Source organism: Fulmarus glacialis, unplaced genomic scaffold (genome assembly GCF_000690835.1).
Source record: "Fulmarus glacialis isolate BGI_N327 unplaced genomic scaffold, ASM69083v1 scaffold47492, whole genome shotgun sequence".
NCBI lineage: Eukaryota > Metazoa > Chordata > Aves > Procellariiformes > Procellariidae > Fulmarus > Fulmarus glacialis.
This window is the reverse complement of record NW_009200655.1, coordinates 6590-32683: the sequence shown is the minus strand read 5'-3', so window position 1 is coordinate 32683 and position 26094 is coordinate 6590. Positions and strand designations below refer to the sequence as shown.

The following is a 26094-nucleotide window of genomic DNA, read 5'->3' as shown; positions in this document are numbered from 1 at the left end:
CTGCTGAATATTAACCTAATGATTCGTTTTTCAGTTCCTCCCCGTGAAAAAGAAATCTTAATGCTCGTGAGCAAAAATATTTTGGAGCTATTAATATGATTGTGTTGGTGGGCGTTCTTGGACAAAGGATTAGAAACCGTTTTAAATTCTTTAAAACTATCTTAACTGATGCAAGTACAAAGAATTACAGTTCTGAATCTTAAAAGCATTGACAGTGGTTTTTTGCAAGCATGTTTTTGGTATTGTAGTGATACAGTGGTGATAAGCTCTGACTCAGAACTGAGTTTAGCTCTCTGTTGTTTGGACTGAAGGAAGTATCCATTGAGAGTGCTCTCCCCGTTAGGAGGAATGTGTATTTCCTCAGAAATTAAGACTAGTCGTGAAGATATATTGTGATAGCCAAATAATGTTAAAATATTTGTAACTTGGGGAAGGATTTACTTTTTTTTAACCCAGAAGACAAGTTTTCTCAGGTACTGTTCCTACATGACAGTTGCATGCTTGTGTAAAGTGTTACAGTCGGTGTTTACTGTAATATTACAGTACCTAATTTTGTTAGCAGAAGTAGAAAAAAAAGCAGTAACCTGATTTTGGCTCCTCATAATAGCATTTTTCTTTCTTTTCAGAGCAAACTTGATGATTACCAGGAACGAATGAACAAGGGAGAACGTCTGAATCAAGATCAACTGGTAAAAAAAAAATGAATACACTAACCAGATCTCTGTTAAATTGTTTTGTGATCTTGGTGGGGAAGGAGGGGATTAGTTTCACTTTCCCTTTTCCGTTGTTAAAAGCTAGATTTGTCTGAGCTCTGACTTGGCCTCAGTTTTTTTATTGCCTAGAACATCTCAATTTTTCTGTTAATCAGAAACTGAAAGAATAGTTAGAGGAATGTGTCGTAATGCTTTATGCTTGTTGAGGTTAGGTTGTAAATAAGCTGTGGTGAAAATTGGCCTATGTTGTAACCTAGGACTGTTGAAAGAGCTAAATGATACCTTTGAGGTTCTCTGGACATCATCCTTTTCTTTGCAGAAAATGTGCCCAGTGACAAGCTTAGTCACTTGGTGGTAGCTTGTAAATATTGTGCAGTCCAGTTAGAGATGTAGCTCAGACCAAGTTCTGAAGGGCTCTGAAAATAAGCTACGTCCATGTGTATATCACAGCTATCAGGGCAGCACATGTGACGCTCTGGATAAACTGGACTTACTGGACGTATGCTGCTTCTCTCCTTGCTGGGGCTGGTTCTTAATTTAGGTTATTGTAGAGCTTGACTCAACAGCAGTTTTCCAGTTGTAATAAATATGAAACAAGTATCAAATTAAATTAAGTTGTATAATGCAAGCATGCATATTGATACTTAAAGAGATTACCAGCTGCTCAGTAATCAACAATATTTTATTGATGATTTTTAACATTGAAAAGAGTGAGGGGGGAAAAAAAAAATGCACCCTGCAACTATTGCAGCTGTTCACAATTACAAGAATTAGCTGCTTCCCTTGATCCATGTGATCTCTTCATCTGTCTGGGCTTTGCTTTGGTGATTCTGTGCTAACTGAAAACTGAAATATCACCGATTTGTGTATTTTTATTTTTTAATGGCATGTTGTAAAAATAAACCATGAGAAGTTTTCTGTGTGATGAGCAGGGAAGATAATTGAAATATCATACTGAGGAGGGAAGCTCGTGATTGAGTTTTATGAAGATCAAGCCTGACTACCACACTTGATACAGATAAAATCTTTTTTGGTTGGAGAAATGCTGGAAGTATTTGTTATATTCCCTTCTGTCTTCTGCTTCTGCAAATCAGCTAAGACTGATGAATTTTGTAAATCATCTGAGGTATATGTGTAATATGTGTATATGTTTAAGTTTCTTAGCTGTATTACAAATGGAAATCCTTAAGGAAAAAAAAGCAAATACAGTTCATGTTCCTTGTTTTTCAAAGGAAGTAGGACCTTACCTTTTCTTTGGCTCAATTGTTCTTAACCAAGAACATAGCCATTATTAATTTTGTCATAGCAGGAGTGTAAATGTCTCAGCCATTTGGTTTTTTCCCTGATTTGATTCTCTGTAATTTCTCAGCATTGCGAAGTGGGTTAAGGAGTTTAGATTGCTTTGGTGCAAATCAGAATATTAGGTTTAAGAAAAAAGCAAATAATAAAGATTTCTGGAGAAGGGAATGTTATGCTCTGTATAGCGTGATTTTGGCTCTGACTCAAGATAACAATGCATTAGTTCTCAAACCTCTATCTCTTCAGCAGTTTTGAGTTGCCAGATTACTCTTCTCCCCCATTCCTCCCAGCCTGCCAGTTAGTTTTTGTCAGAAACTGGCTAAAACCAAACATTAAACTAGTATGTCATGCATGCGACATATACTTTAGCATATTTATCTCAGAAACTAGAGGCCCTAAAGACATACACAAGTCTTTTCAATATTTTGGCCAGTGAAAATCAAAATTTGACTTAACATTGTTGCAGTCCCGATCAGGGATGCTGTGTCTCACTTAGGAACTAAAAATGTGGGAATTTGTTTGTTGGAAGTATGTATTTTGTTCTACTCGTGATCGTTTACTTTGCGTTGTTTTGTTTCTTTTTTTTTAAGGATGCAGTGTCAAAATACCAGGAAGTGACAAATAATCTGGAATTTGCTAAAGAACTGCAGAGGAGTTTTATGGCTCTGAGCCAAGACGTAAGTAAAGAGCAAGTGGTGCAATGTGGGCTATCAGCTGCAATACCAAAACACTTAGGCTTTAATCTCTCTCTCACTAATACTAGATGCAGTAGTAACCTCTACTTACAGAGATGAAATGCTCATGATTTCTTCTATGTTTGGCTATTTTCTTTTACTCTGTGTGCTAGTTTGTGTCAGGTTTTCTGAAGACTATTCCTAAAAGATTTTTCTGATGGACTACATAAATGTGTGGGAACAAAAATAATGTAATTTTCTGACAAAACGTAACTGTTGAAAACAGTGTGATTGCGAAAGAGGCCTGTCATGCAACGTTATAGACAGACACTTACTGCCAATAGTAACATTTTCTCAAAAGAAAACAGATGTTACAGACCTGCTTCTCTCTTTGGCAAGTGGCTGAGGGTTTTCATTTCTTTGTATTACCATAGGATATCAAGTCTCAGCAGCTGAAAGCATTGCAGTTCCTTTTTCAAGATTCTTGTGGTCTTGTTAATTGCAAGTACAGTCTGAAACTGCAGTATGGGTCAAGATTAATATTTTCATAAAGGATAAATTAACTGAATACTAGTAAAACAGGTAATCTTTTAGGTTGGTGTTCTATCAAGGATGTAAAATAACAGTGTAATCAAGAATAAGTTCTGAAACTCTAACAGACAATTCCAGTTACATGAACAGCTTTGCTTTATTTCTTTGTGCCAAGAGCTGCAAACAAAAAGACACACTTTAGACCTCTGCAGTATCATTGCAAGGAAGAATTAATTCTGGGGCAAACTGAAAGCGTAACCCATTCTACAGGACTGGAAGATTCTAAATGCGGTAGTACGTTAGAGTTAATGAGTTACGGAAAGAGGAGCATCACTGGTAGAATTCATTGTGTAGTTGATGTTAGTGCAGCAGACTGGTCTAATGAGTGTATTTAGTTTGTGAACAGACTATGTGATAATTTGAAGGGCATCAGCATCCTCACGTTATAAACTTCTTTCTACATTTGATGTGGTTGTAAATTTATAGGCCACTAAGCCAAGCCGTTTCTTTGCTTTTCTTGCATCAGGGTTCCATGGCTGTTTATGGAATATTAGTAATGAAGAACTTCTTCTTTTGACAAGTTTGTCCTGAAATGTTTTTTTCCCTGGTCAGCTGACTGCCAAAAGAAGCGAGTGAATCCAGGAGTAATAAATTGGTGCTCTGCTTTCAAACTTGGTTCCAATTTTTCCTGATTGGAATTAGTTTTCATACAGTTGATTTTAAGATGTGTGTTTGATTTTAAAAAAGAAGTTTAGATGCTTCAGAGGGAGAAAGCTACTGTCACGAGCTACATTTTTTGAAAAAGAAGATTGAAGCTTTGTATAGTTACAAAGTGAGCAAGCTGAATTTTGGATGCTGATGCTTGGATTAAGAATAAGAATGGAAGAAACGTCCTGTAGGTTCAGACCAGTGATGCATTTAGACCAGTGTTATGACAGGTCCAAATGTAGAAGTACTATGCAGAGTACAAGGCTGATAATTATCTGTCACCCATTCCCTTACGGCATCTGCGATCCTCAAACTGAGAATGTTAGAGAGTGGATGCATTCCCGTCCCCTCTAGTGTCTGTCTGTGGACCTCATATCCAAGAATTTGTTTAAATCCTTTTTGAATTTGCTGGTACTGTCTGTCTCCCCAGCCTTTCATGGCAAAACATTCCATGAGTTCTCTCTCATGGTGTGTAAGAAACAAGAGTACTTTTGTTTATCTGTTTTAAGCCGATCTCCTAATAGGTTTCAATGAATGCCTCCTACAATCATGGGATATGGTGAATAACCGTTCTGTTCATGTTATCTGCTGGCCTTTGTGGCCTTTATGAAAAATCTGGATCACCCTTGAAGGATGCAAGACTTAGGCTCTGCTTGTAAGGCAACTGTTCTGTCCCCCTTAATTATTTTAGTTGCCCTTCTCTGCACCTTTTCTAATTGCTGTAAGTCCTCCTTGAGTTACAGGAGCCAGAAGTTGTAAATAGCCACAATGTGCCTATTAGAAGGTACTTAATTTTGTACATTTTTGCCACTTTGGTCTAGATCAAAATCACTTAGTGTTTACAGAATGTTTCATAAAGGAAGCAGGAAATAGCAAGCTGGGCTTGTTTGAAATGACACATTCATGTCTGAAGCCTTAGATGTGGTAACTGCAGTTACTTGACTGAACTGCTTGTAAGTCATGAAGTATAGACTTGAAGAATATGATCAAGATCCAATATGGTCCAAGGTTTGTGGCATTGATTTTAAAGTATGTCTTAATTTGCAGGGTTTTGACTCTGCTTAAAAGATATTCTTCAAGTTTCACAGGTTATTCTGCTGTAATGTTAGATTGATAAGTGGCAGTTCAACACCAACATCCATCTCTACTTCTCAATCAAAGACATTTCAAATCTATTTTTCTTCCCTGAATTCACTACAGAATCCAAGTTTAAGCAATTTAAAATTCCTTTTCATTTTAAACAGATCCAGAAAACAATAAAAAAGACAGCTCGCAGGGAACAACTGATGCGAGAAGAAGCTGAGCAGAAGCGTTTAAAGACTGTACTAGAGCTACAGTTTATTTTGGACAAGTTGGGTGATGATGAAGTGCGCAATGACTTGAAACAAGGATCAAATGGAGTACCAGTACTGACAGAAGAGGAACTGACAACGCTGGATGAGTTTTACAAGCTAGTTTACCCTGAACGAGACATGAACATGAGGTAGGCTTACAGTAAAGTACTTTTCTTTATAATTGTCAGTCAGTTAACGATAAATTTGTACTGTGGTAATTTAAAGCCGTGGTAAGAAATTAACTCATTAATTATTTTTTTAAGGTTGAATGAGCAGTACGAGCAAGCATCTGTTCATCTGTGGGACTTACTGGAAGGGAAGGAAAAACCAGTTTGTGGAACAACCTGTAAGTATTGTCTCTGCATTAAGAGATCACGCACTGAATTTGTGCTTGAACTAAAATACAGTGTCTCGTATAAGAGAACTTTGGCAGTTAATTATCTTCCCAAGTTTTTAGAGTAGCTACTTTTTTTCAGACCTTAGCTGGACTGTAACAGAGTAACTTGAGCTTACTGTGTGGTGTATTTTTTTTTTTTTTTACTGATGCAGCATTAGTCGGTATTTAAGCTTAGTCTGTTTCTGCTATTTCAGCAGTATTCTGCTGCTGGTGGCGCTTAGTAACAATTCTTTGTTTTCTGGATGAACAAGGAGGTTCGTCAATAATGTGACCTAATATATAAACTGGCATGGCCTTATTTAGTGTGATGTTCTGCTCCCCCTTGTCTCCTGCAAAAAGCATTCTGGTTTTGCCCTATTTTGATTGATTAACTCTGTAAATCAGAGGATGATCATGCAGATGGACTGCTTTCTTGCAGAGATGTAAATTTTCACAAATACATACCTTCTAACATTAGACCTTAAGAAAATGGCTCTGCTAGGCAGTTGTGCTGTTCTTGTATCATGGGGAATTTTTGAAGTCTCTTAATTGGAAGTCAATAGGAAAGTTTTAGGGAATAGTATCCTTTTTGTAGGTAAAATGGCTAATAACTTTCTCCCTTTTTAAAAAACGTTCAATTATCCTTATTATATTAGAATAATACTGAGCTGTTGAAAGAGTTTTTTGTGTTCCATTCATAGAAAGTGAAATGATAGTATTGCAATTGTTATCTAACTGGCTTTACTGAGGAATAAACAAGACATTCTGTTGTTTATATTGCTGAAATGAAATTTTGTGAGGAGGTGCCAGGTTAGTATTTTCTTAATTAATATTTGTTCTGCAAGAACTCAAGTGTGAAATGGTTGTGATGTTAGATCTTTGAGAGCCCAAAGATATGTACCACATACTTTCTAGAAGAGGTGGAGGAAGGAGAAGGTAAGGGGCTAGTTTTCAGGAGAGAGCTTATGTATGCTCCTTGGAGACCTAGTCGTTCTCTTACTGGATGAAGTTGGGCTGGGTATTATATCTGGATCTCAGGGTGAGCTTTTAGTGATGTCATTGGCAGCCATTGCTGGTTTGCTTTGTCTTATAGGGATGAATGTTAATATATTTCTGTGCTCTTCTCTGTGTATGTATTGATTCATACAGTGATCATCACTTGCCAGACGTGCATTGTGATTCTTCCATTTGAGTCTGTTTTGGTTTTTGTTGGCTTAGACAGTCAGTAATGCTGCCTTGCCAATGTGGCTGATTTGTTTTACCACAGCATTCATCTGAGGCACTGAGTGCAAGCTTGTGCTTGTTTCGATTACAAAGGCTGTTCTGAGCCCCTTCACCTCAGGGCAAGAACCTTCATGAAGGTGGTACCTGTGGAAATTTGTATTGACAGTTGTTTTGTAAGAAATTGACTTACAGTAAGGTTTTTTAATTGGGAAATTACAAATAAAATCAGTTACAGTTGAAACTTCAGTGAGTTCCTGAAACTTTCCAAACTGAAAACCAAGCAACCAGGGTTTTTTGAAATAACAGGAATAAAAGTATGGTAATTAAATTCATAAACTTGACCTCACTTTGAAGTGTTTCACAAATCTTCTGAAGAGTATCATACACTCTTAAGATTCTCCTTGCCCTTCAGATCTTTCTGAACGGAAGTTGATTATTTAGTGATTTATTTAATATGACCTAGTAAGACAGGAGTAATTATGTAACAGTAGTGTCTGGATTAGCTTGGGGCAGCAATATTTTCCCAACAAAAGGGTAATAAAATTTATGTGGGATCTTCGGGAAGGAAGGAAAGGATGGTTACAATTGAGTTACTGTTAATCTTTAACTTCTTCCATTTTCCTAGATAAAGCGCTAAAGGAGATTGTTGAACGTATTCTTCAAACTAGTTACTTTGACAGCACCCATAACCATCAGAATGGATTATGTGAGGAAGAAGAGGCGGCACCCGCACCGGCAGTAGAAGACACTGTAGCAGAAGCTGGTAAGAATATGAAGATCCCTTGTGACTAGTGTATTCGTTTGTGTTGTACTGTCTTGTGTCTTTGCATTCATCGGAATGGTTAAATTGCAAATGCAGTTTTAAGCGCAAAAAGCACCTGTCTCTGAATTCTTCAGGTGTACTAAGTGTTTTGAATAGAAATGTCATTCCTTGATAATCAGGTATACATCTAAGCCAGGCAACATGTATAGGAGCAGTCAACCATTCATTCAGCCCTGCTCTGAGCTGTAAGGAAAGAAAAGCAGAGCTGTGTCCCAAAAGAGTTCTGTAAGGCTGACTCTTGCCAGCTACTTCTTTGGAGAGACCGTAATCCTTTCTAATGATCACATGGTAAATGTCTTCTGTCATGTGCGAGGAAGGGCTTACTATTCTAACTGTAGAGCATCAGCTGAATGAGGGAACAAAATCACTTAGTGGTACTTGTTTTTGAACACATCTTTCAGCATTTCTTTGTCCAGTATGTCACTTGCTGAAATAAGAACCCAGGCTAACAATGAAATTCTATAGAAGTAGGTTTATGTAAATGAGAATTATTGCCAACATCTCTTTCCTGTTTTGTTTTCCTGTAAAACTACTTACTATGATTTATAAACAAAATTTTGTTTGTCTGTAGTGTTAAAGTGATCAAAGATTAGAGTTGTGGTTGCCTGAGGTTTTTCCATTTTTCAGTGGTTCCCACCAGTTTAATCTTTTGTTAGAACGCAAGAGTTTTCAAAGCAGAGAGTTTGCTTACATACTTACTCGAGAACATGGTACCAAGCTTGAAGAAAAAAATTCATGACCTTTTTTCCCTTTTGAATATGTTGTAGAGAAAATTGAAATTTGGGGTAACTGAACATAACTCTTCATAGCAAGAATTAATGTGATTTTTTTGTTTTAATTCAAAACTCTGAGAGTCTTTGTTACTGCTTAATTCTCTGTTAATGTCCTGTTGTTTTTATTTTCTTCACTCTGAGACACAAGTTTCTTTTTTATCTACCTTGTAACATTAGGTTTGTTTCTGAACCCAGCAGATTACTGTGTAGTAATTTGTGTGATGTAATTGTGTGTAATTGTGTAATGCGTAAGTTATTACTGTGTAGTAATAGTCTAGAACACTTCTTTAAAGTCAATGCTTTTGATAAATTACGACTGCAAAAATGCATCACACTTCTTCAAAATTCCACTTTTATTGGGGGAGATTTTTTCATCTAACTTTGTATCTTCTAGGTCTGTAACATGGTTTTTGGTGTGGCTTTTTTTTTTTTTCACATAAGTGGTAATATTTTTCTTACAGAACCTGATCCAGCGGAAGAATTTACTGAACCAACTGAAGTTGAATCAACTGAGGTATTATTCAGTGGAAAGATTGTCATTTTGTATAGCTTTAATGCCACTTACTTTTACTTTCATACCCTTTCTTATTTTTATTTTAGTATGTAAACAGACAATTCATGGCAGAGACTCAGTTCAGCAGTAGTGAGAAGGAACAGGTAGATGAGTGGACAGTTGAAACGGTTGAGGTAAGATCTTGTGTACTGCAGGTAAAATTGCAATCCCTGTTTCCGCTGACTCGCAATTCATGAGAGGTTTTAGTATTGCACCGCTTCTCCCCCAATATATATAAAAATACATATATTTTAAGTAGGCTTGGACTCACTACTCATTCTTCAATTACGTATTTAGCTCAGGAGTACCTAAAATAAAAACTTTGCAGTCTGGCTAAGCTTGTGGAGAACTTGCTTTTGTTCAATAGTGGCTTGCTTGGGGAAATGGGACTTAAAAGTCTTAGGCTTAAAAAGACTTAAAAGATTTATTTGAAGGCTACTTTTTTTAAGAGGACTTTGCTGCAAATATAGAAGTTAAGTTTATCTACACAGCTGCTGACAGCATGGCATAGTTGTGCGTTTCATTGAGCAGTTCCATGGAGAGGGAGCTGAAAATGAATATCTCAACTAATATCTACTCCAGATTGCATACACACATAATTTGGTGTTAAAATATGCTTGTATGTACATCCCTGCTTTCAAGAACTATAGTTCTTCAAGTATTTAACTTGCTACTACTTTGCAGTTGAGTGATTGTTCACTTGTGATGTTTGTGGTACGTTGCTATTGGGATACATTCCCAATTTAGTAATTTAGGCTCTAGACTTAACTACGTGTACAACAAGTCCCTTTTATTATACTAGAATTTGTGTTCTTTGCGTACTGGAAAGGACAAGTCAGATGGAGTCATTCAGATGTTTGGTATGTTGGAACTTGGGTTGTATCCATCTGTTAAGAACAGATATGAGCAGCATCTTTCAGGTGCTGGAGATTTTGATCCATCTTAGCCTTCTGCAGATGGTCAATTTTTTAGACTCTCTTCCTTGGGGTCTTCAGGCTCTTTTAAGTGTAGGAGTGGAGTAAGTGTTCATCATCTCTTCAAGTGGTGAAAAAGAGCAGCCATTTTGATCGGATTATCTAATCTGCCCGATTTTACATTTGGTCTGGCTGAAATTCATGTCTTACGGTGTTGAAGACCACGAAGAGATTTAATAATGCTTAGGATGGGTGTGAGACTTCTAGAACTAACTAGACAACTCTGCCATGTATGTGAATGATTTTGGTAGTATCTTGTCATAGTGTTCCATTCCCTTACTTAAAAAACCTGAAAGAATGTGATTTAAGAAATCTCTTTAAAAAACCAAACAAACTCTCTGAAACCACCCGTTAAAGTCATGCTTGATCGGGGTATTCTTACAAGACACAGTATTTTAAAGGTAATGCTTGGTTGGCTTCAATCTATCTTGAATTATACCCAAATTACATCTGTGTTTCTACCAAGCGTCCAGAGTAGCTTAGAGGTTCGGTTCTCTGTGGTTCTTAATAATAAGCAGTGTGGATGAAGGCGTGAGAGTACAGGAAATGTTCTTATGATTGAAGCCTGTTGTGCTTCCCTCTGCTCTTGAACTGTAAGACTCTGTATTGCACAGTTGAAAACTCAGATGCTTCCTCATGGGAATAACAATAATATGCAGTAATTGTACTAGTACAGTAAAATAATTCAGGTTGTAGTTTTGTATCAGACTGATTTCAGAAACTTCTAATTTTCCACGTCTTTACTAGTCAGCTAAATCTGGATTGTATCAGCTTTGTTTTCATAGAAAAATGCAAAGAATATATACTTCAGTTCTCCTTTCTGTCGCCATTTCTTGGACTATGTACAAATGAGCAATTCAGAAAAAATTAAAGTTGAAGTCTGTGTCTTCATAATTAAGAACCTTATTTTCTCAGATTTAACACAAAAAGGGGGAGATTGAAAATAACTATGTTTGAAATGACTCTTGCTGTTCTTGCTGGCACCAAAATCCCATTCCTCAAGGGAATGCAACTGAATTGTCCTTAGGGAAGATGATGATACACATTGTATAGAGCCTTTGTGCCCTTCAGCTCAAGGTAGCTGTGGCATTAGTATACTAAGAGCTATGAATGATAGCTGTTAATTTTGGAAGCTGGTAGTATTCTGAAAGGAACATTTATGCAGATTTCCATCATTGTTTATGAAGAGGAAGGTTACCACAGACTCATCTCTTTTTCCGTAACCCTCAAGTAGATGTGATACATTTGAGATTACTGTGGTATGGTACATTTATAGTTTGAGAAGTGTTGGTGTCTCACAATGACATTTCTGTATGGGCCTTCCATAAGTTTTAAACTGAAGAATTTGTTTGTGAATTCTCAAAGTGTATTTGCATTTGGATTGTATGATGTTTTAATTTTGGTGAAGGTCCTTTATTGGTAATAGTGGGGTTTTTTTTGGTTGTTGTTTTGGTTTGGGGGGGGGGGTGCGGTTTGGTGTTGGTGGGGTTTTTTGTTTGATTTTTTTTTTTTAACTGCTTCCTTTGTGATAAGTACCTGAATCTGCTTGTATACAAAGTTCTCTGTGTCTTAGATTATGGAACTTCAGCTGGATGGATGTGTGTGTATTTTGTGTAGAATTGGAAACTCTCTTCTGTGACTGCCAGAATACAAGTTCATTCTGGTTGGTTGGCGGTCTCATTAAACTTTGTTTTTACCTCTCCTTCTTTCCTCCTTTGCCCCCTGGCTTTCTCTACGCTGTCATTCCCCTCTGATTGTGTCTGGGCAGCTCTGCCTACTGAGAAGGTCAAGGTGCAGGGTGTCAGGAGGCAGGGTGTCAGAAAGTGAGCGTGCAGTTTGATCAGTCAAGTACTATTCTGCAGAGAGGTTCAGCTCTTCTAAACGAAAAGTTTCACATTGCTGGTGTGCCCCTTAGGATGAATGGAGATGTATGGTCAGGTAACAATCTGATTTTTGAATAACGATCCTTGTATTTGAGTAGTCTCAGTACCTTTTTCATGCAGCAGACTGTTAGAAAGCTGTTAACTTTAGAACTATAGCCTGTCCATTGGCAACTTAATACGCAAAACTTGAAATTTTTTTTTTAGTAGGCTCATCCTACTATAATTACAACAGGTCAAAGTACCTGGTAGTGATAATAAGACTAAAGAAATAGACCCTAAACAGTTCCTTCTGACATTAAAAAAGAGGTTTGAAAAAGACAATGTAAAATGTCTTTTGTAAAATGTAAAACACGATCTGTACTATTTGTGAAAAAGTAAAATGTTTGATAAAATTTTGTCCCTGTTGTGTGTTCTTGATTATTCCATCAACTTCTTTTTTCTTGAAGATACTGAATTGTTATGAATGACTTGGACTTCGTAAGTTAAGCGATAGTACTCAAATAATTGAGTACATTTTTGATAATAATTATGTAGGAGATGAGCAGCTGCTGGTTGTACCTCTCGAGTTTCACCCAGTCGTCTGGCTTGCTTTTTTTCTTTACTTGCATTTTTAAAGCTTTGTAATATGAGAGAGGTCTGTATATGTGCTCTAAATAATATTTTTTAAAAATTTTTTTTCCACTCACAGGGCTTAATTCTTAATTTGGGAACAGTCCGTAATTTCAAGTTTGGGGACCGTTAATACAACAGAGCAGTTGTGCTTGTTTTCCAGTGTGGAGGGCCTTAGGGTATACTTCCATGGGAATTGTCGCATTGCTTCTCTTTGGATGGCTAATAGTGGAGATTTGCATCTGAAGGGAATCTTGAAGAGGAATGTAGGTTGTGGTTGTTTTTTAGTTTTGTTTAGAGGTTTTTGGTTTTGGTTTTTTTTTTTTTTTAATTTTATTTTTTAATTATCTGTTAGAGATGGCTAGGGATTTGGTCAAGGAAAGAGTCATTGGAGTTTGTGAGGCAATTGCATGTGTAGAATGTCACATACAAACAATGTAAATCTGAGCAAGGAGTAGACATACTGGAAGATGCTGTAGGTTTCTTTGAGAAGTTTAAAAAAAATTTACAGGCTTTGAGGGTGGATGGAGGGAGTTCAAGCTTAAAGTTCAGATTATAGATTACAGTGATTATAGAACTGGTCTAAAATAGAACTGGTTTGTCCCTTGTATTGGCTGCTCTACAAAAATCTGTCTTCTGCAATTTTAGTAAGAAACCAGCTATTTTACATAAATACTTTGAACTTTCAGGTGCATGTATGCTAACTTATATCCTGTGCAACTGTAAGTTTTAAGGCTTACCTGTTTATCTGGAAGATTATTAATAATAAAAAGCTCATGGGAATAGAGAAGATTGACAAGTTATTGACAACTATCTTCTTTTTAAAGGACAGTTGTTGACATGAATGCAAATTGAAAATGGCATTTCTGTATTATGGGAGTTGCCTAAAGAGCAAAACTGGTTAGGAATGCAAAAGTGCTACTTTGTGCAGCTACTGTCCTTGTAACTATCTGTTTTCAAGCTGTTTGATGATGGTTGTTCTTAGATGCTCATGTTCAGCTTGCTCTGCTGTCTTTGACAAGATGGTATTTGAAAGCATGTTGCTGTTTGTTGTACCTTTGTTTACGTGCACCATATTGGAATATGTCTAGTAAATCTGAGCTTTCTTGCCCGCTGTAAGTTGTGCTTCTGGTTCTGGTGTCCCCCCGCGGTGCTGCCTTGCAATCTTCCCATCACGCGATGCTGCCTGCTGCTCTCTGAGACCATAAATCAGCTAGCTAGGATAATACTTAAGAACTTGGGTCTAGACGTGGCTATGAAAATTTAAAATTTTGAAGTCTTAAGACAGACCAAAAAGTTCTGGCTCTATTTACATTTGCCAAAAACATGTGAGAAAAGAATTGTTCTCCATGTGTGCATATTTCTGAAACTTACTTTTCCCTGACTTTCTTTAAATTTCCAAATGTTGATAAATTGCTGTCTCAAATCCTGCTCTAAAAAAATCCCCGTAATAGCGAACAAATTTTTTGTTAGCGCTGCTCTTAATGGGGAATAGACTAGATGGAAAGCAAATAGAGCAGTCTCTAAACTTTCTCATCTTGTGAAGTGCTCAGATCAGTAGCTGGCCACCGGTATTGGCAGTAGGAGGATGTAGTGTTTTTCTTCAAGAACACTATAGTAATTATGACCATAACGAATTAGGCAATAGTCATAAATTTCAAGAACTACTGAGTCATTTCTGTGTGTGTTATCTTAAGCTGAAATTTCAGTTGGTTGCTTGTTTCTTTTTAGGTTGTGAATTCGCTGCAGCAACAGACACAAGCTACATCTCCTCCAGTTCCTGAACCTCACACGCTCACTACCGTGGCTCCAGCAGATCCTCTTGTTAGAAGACAGCGAGTACAGGACCTTATGGCGCAGATGCAGGGCCCTTACAACTTCATGCAGGTATGATGAACCCACCATGGTACTGTGAAGCTAGAACCAAAGAAACAAAATAGCACTTTCTGGCTGTTAGTCATGTTTAAAGAGTCTGCTGTAGTTTATTTGAAAAATACAATGGTCTTGCAAACAGTATAGTGCCGTATGGCAAGATCTCATCAAAGCCCACAAACCTCTATTGCTGTTGAAGTACAGTTAGAATGTTATTTAGCTTTTCAGTCCTTGTTTGTACTAAATCTGCAGAGAAGGCAGAAAGTTGTGCATCACTGGGTGCCATAGTGTATTCTGCTTGAGACCAGCTGTAAAATATCCCTTCTATAAGCTAGTTCTAAATTTTGTGTTGTGAAAAACTTCTACAACACATGAAAAGGATGCTTTTTGGGTTGCTTCTCAAAGGCTCTCCTTTAACCTCTAAAGTTAGAAAAACTAGAAATGCATTGGGAGATAACAGAATACATCAGAAAAAGCCTCTCCTCCTCCTCCACAAAGAACAGAGTGGGCACCTTGGTAAAAAATGAGGCATACACTTCTTATGTTCCTTTTCTTGTTTCTTCCTACAAAGTGCTAATTTAGGATAAAGAATGAAGAATAGATTGCTGCCTATTCTGTCTGGCTATTAAAATCTCCCTCCGGTTATCTTTTTGTGAGATAAGCTCTAATTTGTATACATGGACTGAATTTTTATTGTGATAAATACATTTTGGAATTTTTAGTATCTTAATTGATTTAAACTGTATGGTAAAACCAGCAATTGTGTAACTATGGACTAAGCTTCCTTTATTATGACCTGGTCATTTCTGTATTCTGAATGTTAATATTTTTAAAATACAGTAAACTGGATTTGATTTTACTATTTTTATTTTTTTCCCAGGACTCTATGCTAGAGTTTGAGAACCAAACCCTTGATCCTGCTATTGTATCTGCACAGCCCATGAATCCAGCACAGAATTTGGACATGCCACAAATGGTTTGCCCTCCAGGTTTGTAATGGTAAATCCTAAACATAAATATTGGGGAAGCCTGCAAGTCATCTATTAGAAATGCTTCAGTTACTGCTACATAGTAAAGGAATAATCACAAGTAGTAATAGAGTACTGTTAAAGCGTGTTTTTCTCAGAAATATGATTGTACCTTTGAAGCATACCATTTGTAGACTTCCAGTTCTCACTTGCTTCTGGATTTTGGAAGTGTGGAACATTTTAAACTTTTTTAAATGGACAAAATACAGTTTTGCGTAACCATTCAGAAATTGCTGGATTATTTGGGACAACTGGAAAAAACGTGCTTTGCATGGAAATGGTAATTGATGTTTTGAGTATAGCTTTGCCATGCCAAAGGCATAATCATCTTTACGATGATGAGCTCTCAAATAACTGAACTAGATAAGATGGTAATGCTATTATGTAAAAGGTTTGATTGTACTATGTAATAAGTGCAATTATTTTACTTCAGTTCATGCTGAATCAAGACTTGCCCAGCCTAATCAAGTTCCTGTGCAACCAGAAGCTACACAGGTAACATGTTTAGTAAATTGTATTTTGGATTTTAAATTGATTTTAGTCTTGATTTATGTTATAATATGATTTAATTCCTAACTATATGAAAAACTCAAAGAAAATTTGAAGTTCTGATTTTGGGAAATCTGTTATCTCCATTATCTTCTCAGCATTGTCATTTATAAGTGTCACAATATACAGTTTTTATGCTATGCAAACATGCATATTTTCTGGAATGGAGTCTTATCAGGCATTACCCTGTTTGGAAAACTGTCAGGTTCAAGGTTGAAGTATGAGTTTTATTGAGGAAACTGCATTTAGAATTAGAGGCCTCTTAACCTGAAGGGCACAAGCACGGAAGCAGCTGCAGTTTGCATTGCTCTTTCTAATGGCCTGATGTGGACTTCTCGGCAGTTGCCAGTTCTTTCAATCCCTGGAGCTCACCTCAGTCTTCAAATTTGGTGTGTGGATGTGATTTTCGTTTCACAAACTGACTTCCACATGCCTGTGTGTTAGGCTGCCATCACTTAAAATCTGTATCCCATGTGACAGTGGTGAATTTTAAGTGGTTTTTCGTGACTGAGAGGAAGGACTTTGTTTGGAATGCTGCTCTGTGTAGTCCTGTTGTAATATAGCAATTTAACTTGAGGTTTCTCTGTGCATTCTCTTCAAGATGGACTAATAATTTGAGATGTCAATCTTTGCCTAGTAGTGTTCTCTTTCATGTTAAACCATGTGTAGTAATATTTTTAACTTAGCTAGAATCAAATTGTCCTTTATTTGCTTATTTGCGACAGAGATGCCAGAACCAAAATAACTTGGTTAAAGGACAGTCTGTATCTGTTCAAGTGGGTGTCAGACCACAAATAGATTTAATGGATTAACTATATAGGCTGTGTTGGTTTTGACTTGTTCTGTTAAGGATGAGTCCCAATTACTTGCTTGGATAGTATTTTAATACTGGAATTGTAGAGCAGTCAGAATTAGTTTGAACGCTGTTTTCAGTTGAGCTTTCCTGAAATTCCTCTTTAAGTAGGATCTCCTAAAAGTGCTTCTGCAATGTATAAATGATGTATTCACCTTTTGATTAAGATGCGCCAAGTTTCTTACTGAATTGTCTAGTGATTAAAGAACTTCCTGGTTTTGTATTAAGCGTGTATGGCATCTTTGAAGGACTCTGCTGGTCTCAATTAACAAAACTGATCTCTCTAGGTGTTTGAAAACCAAAAGAAAAATCTGGATAGATTGTGTATCTGAATGATGGTAGTATAAATTGCTTGCTTTATCTTGTCCAGATAAGGTCTGCAAGTTTTAAGTCACTCATTTGTATAGAAAAAAGAATGTAGTTTTTTATCTTGAGTTTCCTCTGTACATACTTGCTGAAGTGCTAGTACTCTCAGCAGTTTTGTTGTTTTGTAGGTGTAGAATAACTTTTTTCTCAGAGAGTTCTCTCTGCACTAGCTTTTGTTTTACTGTTAAATGATGTCTATGACTTACTCCAATGGATTTTTTTTGTTATTTTCCTTATCTCAACCAAGTGCTGCCAATGATTCCCTTGGGGATCTTGCAAACAGTAGCTAAATTTACCTCTTTCCTTTTGAATGTTCAACAAGGTGATGTGAACACACCCATCAGTCATTATCAGTTGCCTCTTAAAGTCCCCGATAGCCTTAAATGCAAAGTCCTCTGCTTTGTTGGCCAGACTTTTCACTGGACTCTCTGTAGGGGAGCAGAAGCTGTAAAATGTGCAAATTCAGTCCATTGGAAACCAGCACTTCTCTATTTCTGTATGACCTTGGAGTTTTCTCATTTAACTTCTGTGTATTTCTCGCTCTCTCTGTCTGGCTTTCCCCAGCTTTATTGTAATAGTAGTTGGGGTTGCATAAGGAATTGAGAAAGTAAAAGTGAATACGTGTCCGGCTGATTCAGAAATATCCACAGAATACCATCTGGTGGAGGAGTGGGTGGTGAGGCCTGTTAGAGTATGTGTCAAGATGAGGTGGTTAAACCTCTGCTTGTTAAAAAGTACTTAATTTTTAATGGTTGTAAAGGTTTGCTGGAATACATACTTTTACTAGAGAGTACTATCCATCCCAGAGTTCTCTGATACTTTTTATAAAACTGTGTGTGAGCATCAGCTGACTTTTGGGGGCTTTGGGGTTTATTTTGTCAGGTTCCCTTGGTTTCTTCTACAAGTGAGGGATATACAGCCTCCCAACCCATGTATCAGCCTTCTCACACAACAGAGCAACGGCCACAGAAAGAATCAATTGACCAGATTCAGGCAAGTCAGATTTCACAGGGGTGGGAAGGACTCTGCTTGCAGGTGTGATCAAACGTTAGTCTATGTTTCTTTGTAACTAAAGTTTTCTAATTTTTAGTTACCTATTGATAGGGCTGCTTCAGTTGCGTTTAATTTCAAAATTTTGAGCCTGTCTGTGAGCAGCAAGTCCTTCATAGTAAAACTTTTAACTTAATAGATTGTCTGTTTAGTTAGAACATGCCAACATCAGCATATGAGCATCAGTGTTGTTGGCTTAGGAAATGTGATTTTTTTTTTTTTTACATTGGCTAGCAGTTAGCCCAGAAACTTGTTCATTTCCCCCTGTAGTTTTTTCTAGTTGTGTTTCAAGTTAACGAGGGAGAAGACTGCTAGGTTTTTCCTCTCCCATTATGCTGTTGTGAATGAGACTGTTCAGCTGAAATAGAAAATACTCATTTGTTGAGGTGAACCTGAGGCATTGTCAGTTTTTTTTTTTAAGGGAAGTTAAGTTTTTTGTATTATTCAAAAGCTGCTAAAATGTTGTTTGTTTTAATTACTAGGCTTCAATGTCACTGAATGCAGACCAGACCCCATCATCATCGTCACTTCCCACTGCATCCCAGCCACAGGTGTTCCAGGCTGGATCTAGCAAACCTTTGCATAGCAGCGGAATCAATGTTAATGCAGCTCCATTCCAATCCATGCAAACGGTAAGTAGTAAACTAATATTTAATCCCTTTATTTTGGTAGTCATTCCTTGTGGTGTTATACAAACACTGGAATCAGTCATGTAATTACATAAAATAGTCTTTGGCTATTCACATTCCTCAGGCTTGCATACTTCTTTACATGATGCAATGAGAAATTGTAAAAAACGAATTGGACCAGAGAGCTATTTTTCTAATGTTATAGGTATTCAACATGAATGCACCTGTTCCTCCTGTTAATGAGCCAGAAACCCTTAAGCAGCAAAATCAGTACCAGGCCAGTTACAACCAGAGTTTCTCCAATCAGCCTCACCAAGTAGAACAATCAGATCTTCAGCAAGAACAACTCCAGACAGGTAAACTTATTTTAGTAAAAACTAAAATGGCAATAGCTTCTGTAGAGCAGATGATCAGGCTGTGAAGTCCTAGATGATGTAGCAAAGCGTGTCACACATTCTCAAATGTTCCGAGTCTTGTAAAGCTTTCCCCTGAACAATACCTGGTTTTTGTTATTCTGTCTTGGTTTGAATATCCAGTAGGGGGTGAAATTGCAGTATATATCTCTCCAACTGTTAAAAGAATTTTGCCAATTGATTCAGTTTTATATAGGTTTAAAAAAAACATGAACAGGATTAAGGATTATTGTAAAGATGAAAGCAGTGTAACGGAGTACTTGCTCTACTGATGTTAAGGTTGGATGATCCTTAAATTTGCTTTAAAAAAAAAGAAAAAGTTGTACTATTTGAGATGACATTTTAAAAAGGAAGTAGCAAGCTAGAAATGAGAGCAAATATGGACTGCTTCTCACAGATGATGTGAGGTTCATAAAGGTCTAGAACCTTCTGATAAATTAAGTTTGACATGGTGTGAATACAGCAGGCAAAATGCTTTCCAAGTTAGCAACGTCAAAAAACCAGACAAACAGTAAAATAAAGTCTGTGTACAAAGCTATTCTTCTCCCAGCACTCTCCTCACTTTCCACTGAGAGAAAATTTGCAGATGCAGAGAGGGGTTTTGAGTGAAGGACACAGGACAGAGATGACAAGGGTGAAGTGCTAACAACTACTGGAGGTGGAGTGAGGAAAAAGAGCCTGATCCTTTTTCTCTGATTATGATCTTGAATTTTGTCTTACTTGCAAGCTGGGATGCTGGGGTGGGTGGATGAGAAGAGGGAGAACCAAGTTTTGAGCCATATGCAGCACAAGGCAGAAAGACAATCTGGGGAATGCTGGTGTTGAAGGTGGGCCATGCAATATTAAATGCTTAACTTAATTTAACAGCTAAGTAAATATAACTGTTGATACACAGAAAATGCAGTGGCCTTAGAACAAAACCTGCACACTAATTAAACACTCAAAAGGATGACCACTTCATGCATTCCACGAGAATCTATGGGACGTTGAGGAGAAGGGAGGATCTACGCAAATGTTCCATAGCGCTCTGTGGCTGAGCGAAGTAGACATAAAGTTGTGCTCCCTGATGGATGCTGGAGAAGTCTTCCTTTCCTGCATACAAGAGGGGCTTTATCACTTGATCTTGCTTCAGCATTTGGTATCAGGCTAAATTTTACGGCTGTTTTGCTCTTACATACAGAATTCCATCTTATATTACACTTACTGAGCCTATAGCCCTTGGATTGCTTTTGTAATCCACTTCATTCCTGACGATTCCTGTGAAGTGAAGAGGTTGTGGCATACCTTACTTCAAAGATGCAGATAGTCCCTATTCGTCCTGCTCTTGCCTTTTGATTTACACATCCTGTGTAAAGAAAGGATCCCCCAGCCTGTACAGTCAAAACGGCAGCTCTGTTAAAATGTTCCCATCAATCTCACCTTAGTCAGCACAGCTACATCTAACAGAGAGAATTAAATTAGTGAAAGCAAAGATTTCTTAGTGGCTCTCTGCCAGTTCAGAGGGGAGGAGGTTGCAGAAGTGGGTTGACTTACTCATACTGTTTTTTTCCAGAGTGTGTGTTGCTGATTTTTAAAATAGCACAGGAAGATTCTATGTGCATTAGGAATACTTGTTGCTGAACTTACACGAGAGACTTCTTGACACTGACTTAAATCAAATCTACCGTTTCTGGGTTGTTTTAATATTGTGGTATATCTGACTAGTGAACTTGATATTTAATTCTGCAGATTATTTTTCTTTGAATGGGTGAGCATTTATAGATGTGTTCAATGGTATTTCAAAGCTTTGAATGTTGGGTTTGAAGAGAGTATATGTGGGAACATAAATAAAGAAACGCAGACTTTTATACTTAATTTTTTCTCCACACTTCCAATATAGTGGTTGGTACTTACCATGGTTCCCCGGACCAGACTCATCAAGTGGCGGGTAACCACCAGCAACCTCCCCAACAGAATACTGGATTTCCACGTAACAGTCAGCCTTATTATAACAGTCGAGGAGTGTCTCGTGGTGGATCACGTGGGGCTCGTGGCTTAATGAATGGTTACAGGGGACCGGCAAATGGATTTAGAGGTAAACAGCTTTACTAAACTCTCCCATTTGATTTTTACTTCTTTCTGGAAGTGTCAAGATACCAAGTGTTTTACTTGACCTACTGTTGTTTTTATACTGTAGTAGTATCTCTCTAAGATATTTAAACTTGTAGTAAAAATTCCGTTTGCTTTAGCTATCTTAAGCAACTGAAATTTTAGGTTTTTGGTTAGGCTTCCTACTAGGATGTAAACAAAGAAGCATTTTTTTCCATTCTGTGCTGAAGGCTTAGTGTTAGTTTGATTAGGCATCTACTGCAAGTATATGCAAACATGGAAATACCCAACAGAATTTCACAACCATCAAGTGAGGAATTCAGATGCCAGTTGGTATTTCAAAAATGTTCTTTGTTTCCAGTTATGGTAGAAGCAGTGTATTTTAAAGAGTTCCACGTTTCATCATATTGAGAATAGGCTGGATAATGTAGAAATACAAGAACAAAAAAGTCCAAAAGTCATTACTCTGAGGGAATTAACAGGAGCAGAGGAATGATATGGTAGTTCTGGATAAATAAGAGAACTTTCATGATTCCTGGAGATTATTATATGTGGCTGTCAATGTTACGAAGATGTGTATGTTAGAATGGGGGAGAGAGACAGTTTCCTTGTCAGGTGTTACGGGATTAGACTAATGGATACAGTACTGTGTTCTTTTGCCATGTTGTCTTCCTCTCATGTAGTTGGAGAGTAGAGGAGAAACCTGTATAATAAAAATAGAACTGATTGTAGTAGGGAATGCAGTTGTCACTTCTTGCCTGCTTAAAATTAATCTGGATTCTGGAGCCATCCTTGGACATGGTTCCCAGCACTCAGGAGAGTCTTGGCTCAGGAACAACTTCTTGCTTGAGTTGGTTGTTGTGGCCTTGCAGGTCACAGCTGTTACATTTAGATCCTAGTATTATGTTTAGCTCTGGATTGAATGTTATGTAAATCAAACTTCAAATTACTAGAGAAATGCATTGAATTGCCATCTCCTCCCAGTTCTTACTAGGTCTTCATTCTTGTTTTTTGTAATAGTATTAGCACTGATGTTGCAAACATTTGCTTGACTTTCAGGTAAACGGTACTTATTAAAGGGAGTTTTTTCCTCAGCATTAGGTAAAATGCTGTTACTGCTTTTCTTTATGTGGTAGCATGAAGTAATAGACTGTAATTTCCAAGTGAAAGACTTGTACCCTGTTCCTTAGGAGGATATGATGGCTACCGTCCTTCCTTTTCCAACACTCCAAACAGTGGTTACACGCAGCCCCAATTTAATGCTCCTCGGGATTATTCAAACTACCAGCGGGTAAGCTACCATTATGTTGTGACAGTCTAGAAGTAGAAGAAAAAAGTATCTGTCAATGAAAGCACTCAAACAAATCTACTAGTGAAAACTTTTCCGAGGACTTTTTTTATTGCTAATGAAGACAAAAGTTTCAGGTACTAAACAGATATTTAGAAATAGCAGAATATTAAATGGCTGGTTATAGTTGGGAAACGTGTTCTATTTGGATGATTGGTCTCTAAAGGAATTAGTCTAGTAACTAGAGCAAGGTTGAGTGAATTTTAAAGAACTCTTTCTTAAATATCATTATTTTCACAGCTTTGTCGGAAAGAAACTTAAAGAAGAACTTAAATCCATTGAAATTAACTTTTCAAACTTGTTTGGGATTGCCTGTCCTCTGCCATGCTGATACGTTACTCTGAAATTTGTGTAGAATTTCATTGTTCTGAAAGAAGTGTGCTCAGTTTGCTCAAAGCTTAGACTGACTGGAAAATGTCTAACCCTGCATATCCCCAAACAAGTATTTATAAGCAAATGAGATGACAGATTTTGATCCTGCCTGTAGAATATCGCTTCATTTGTTGATGGATCCTTCAGCAAATTCATCAGTTTGATCTCTGTGTAGTTTGAAAAATTTGAACACTAAATACATCTGTTTACATTTCTTATTTAAATTGAACAACATATCCTGTAACTGGAGGGAGAATTTCTCATTTTATGTTTTGTTATACCGGCTAGATACTAGTAGGAGTAAGAATTTATTTTTCTAAGATTAATTTAAGCTAATAAAATGCTAAATGTTGAAGTCAGGTGTTTTGTCAGTGCATATTGCTTTAATAGCTCCTTATATTTCCTGAAACATAACAAAACTTTTTTCACTTCTTTGCTTCAGGATGGATATCAACAGAACTTCAAACGTGGCTCTGGACAAAGTGGACCTCGGGGAGCTCCTAGAGGTAATTCCTGAGTAGTGGATAATTTATTTGGGCTGAATAGAAGTTTTTGGTCCAATTTCTGGAGTTTTGGATTTAAAAAGCAATCTCACTCCTTATTCAGCAAGTCACAATTGAAGAATAAGCTTATTTTCCTCTGACCTCATAGTTGACCCTGCTTTTGAACAGGGGTAGGACTTGGAGGACCTTTTGAGGTCCCTTCTGACTTGAATTATACTGTGATCCTTTGAACTTGTGGTGGAAGTTTAATTGGCCATTGAATGAGGAATTCTTTGAAAAGAAGTTAAAACAACAATTGCTTTTGACACTTTAAATGTAGCAGAACTATTTAGTTGCCTTCTATTAATGAAAGCTGTAGGAAAGTGATTTTTTTTTTTGTGACATCATGACTTGAGATCTGCTTACTAGGTGCGTTAGTAGTTTGCAAGTAAGACTTGTTTATAAAGCAGATACCGGGCTTGAGCTGGCTGTCAGCCTTCAGAATTGTATGTTACTCTGTTGCACTAAAAGATGTCCTACTGCATCTGTTGTGGAGGTCTCTTTTGACCTAAGGATACAAAACTTCCCTCCATGCTCAGCTGTTCCTTGATCCTATAGAATTGTTGCTTTTAGCTTATGGAGGTGCATCATCCTGTAGCTTCATATGAGTGTTTGCCACATGTTCATCTGAGAAAACAAAGCCAAAAACCCCACATATATAATGAGGCTGTAGTTGAACTTTCAACACGATTTCCACAGTTCTTTTTTTAGTAGATTTTTGGTGATGAGACTGTCTTCTGTCTCAATACAGACACTTCCATGAGAATCTTGAGTTACCACCAGAGCGCTTTTGTCAGTGAGGACAGCTCGAAGCTGTACGTTGCGCTGTCTGTGAAACCACAGTTCCATGTGGTGGTTTGGTTTGAAGAGTTCTGTCCTTGACTATCTTGGTACTGAAAGCGCTATAGTGTGGAACGATGGCCTGAAGTTCAACATAGTACTAGTCTGTGGTGAAACTGGGAGCATATTTTAGGAAGCACAACTATAATGAAGAAAAGTCTTGAGGTTCGTTTTCAGGGATATGCAGGCAAACATGAGAGGGGAATTCCCCAAGTGACCTACAATTTTCATATACTGAGAGTGTGAGCTACAGGCAGTCTCTTTCTTAATGAGGGAAGAAAAGAATGGAAGTTAAAACATGGTTAGTTAGCTCACAGTACTTATATTTAAAATATGGTAAATCAATTATTCCTTAGTTAATGCAAAACTTTTACTTTTAGTCTTACATTCATAACTTCATGACTGGATTTTTTTTTTTTTTTTTTACCTGAAGTCATTACAACTTTGTAGTTCTGGGAAAAAAAGTATTGGGATAAAACTGTAAATACAGGTTACACGCTGTTGAGTTTTGATTTGAAGGAGCTTTTAGAACCCTATATAGTCTAGGTAGACACCTGGGAATTCTTACCCAGTTCAGACCAGAGCTTTTAGGAATTCTTTAAAATAACCTAACTTCATGCATAATTCAAGTGCCTTTCTTATATGTTTTCTAGGTCGTGGAGGGCCCCCAAGACCAAACAGAGGGATGCCTCAAATGAATGCTCAGCAAGTGAATTAAACAAATTCACAGGATTATATTAAACGCCAAAAACACACTGGCCAGTGTACTATACATGTTACCAGAAGAGTTATTATCTATTTGTTCTCCCTTACAGGAAGTTTGTTGTAAAGGGACTATTTTCATTACCCATAATGACAGGACTACAGTTGCCAGCTTTATATTACCTGGATATGGAAAGGAACGAAACAACGTTTACTCTGCATGTTCTGTCCTAAGCATCATCTTGAGCCTTGCACATGAGATTCAGATTCCTCACCCTTGCTAAGAGTAAAGCAAAAAAGGCAATTTTCAGGGTGATCCAATCTCCATGGTTAACTGAAGTGGCAGGAAAAAGCAAAGACTCACTTCTGACATTTAAAAGTGATGTAACAAATTTGGATAAAATCTGCAAATTCGTAAAGATTTACTGTGGTGGCAGTTGACAAAACTTAATGTTCCCATGAAAGGATGGAAAAGGTGAAGTGTGGCTTGGTAGAGCAACTGCATTTCAGCTTTTTCTTATTAAATTGAAGCACTGAACAGTTACAGATGCGTAGTGATGCATATTTCCCTAAATAGACAAACAGGCTTATAGCCAGTTTTTGACAAAGAAGCAGCACCCTTAGCTACAGCACTCCTCATCACCAGGGCCCTCTTTACTGTGGCTAAGGATTTAAGATCGCTTGCATAACTGCTAATGTAATTGTGTAATTTTTTTTTTTAAAGAAGGAAAAAAAAAAGCTTTGATTTGGCACTTCAACAAAATTTTGCAACAAATGTGAGATATAATCTGGATGGCCACTGTATATTTGATGTGAAGTATTTAGATATCTCTCTGAAACACTTTTAAGTTTCTTTGATAGCAATGACTTTTGTAAGGATTGGTATTCTCTATCATTCCTTATAACTTGCACATTGTCTGTCACTAATACTTGACCTTGCTGTATTATCACCTAAATAACTGATGCCG

General features: G+C 37.2%; 1 protein-coding gene across 1 annotated transcript; it reads left to right on the top strand.

Moving 5' to 3' along the window:
* The first annotated feature begins 95 nt into the window (after positions 1-95).
* On the top strand, positions 96-25864 carry CAPRIN1 (cell cycle associated protein 1). Its single transcript, XM_009573676.1, has 19 exons — positions 96-138; positions 566-579; positions 627-689; positions 2603-2689; positions 5170-5408; positions 5523-5605; positions 7485-7622; positions 8917-8969; positions 9056-9142; positions 14206-14361; positions 15227-15335; positions 15808-15869; positions 18025-18135; positions 18675-18824; positions 19027-19177; positions 21114-21308; positions 22513-22613; positions 23485-23548; positions 25078-25864. The coding sequence occupies exons 1-19, from the start codon at positions 96-98 to the stop codon at positions 25140-25142; spliced, it is 1971 nt and encodes a 656-aa protein (XP_009571971.1). The 3' UTR covers positions 25143-25864.
* Positions 25865-26094: the final 230 nt, after the last annotated feature.

Bases quoted from the DNA above. Each gene is read 5' to 3' on its own strand.
- CAPRIN1 (XM_009573676.1), top strand. From the start codon at position 96: ATGATTGTGTTGGTGGGCGTTCTTGGACAAAGGATTAGAAACC. The intron at 5,606-7,484 runs GTAAGTATTGTC...CCATTTTCCTAG, and splicing joins ACCAGTTTGTGGAACAACCT to ATAAAGCGCTAAAGGAGATT. The intron at 7,623-8,916 runs GTAAGAATATGA...TTTTTCTTACAG, and splicing joins AGACACTGTAGCAGAAGCTG to AACCTGATCCAGCGGAAGAA.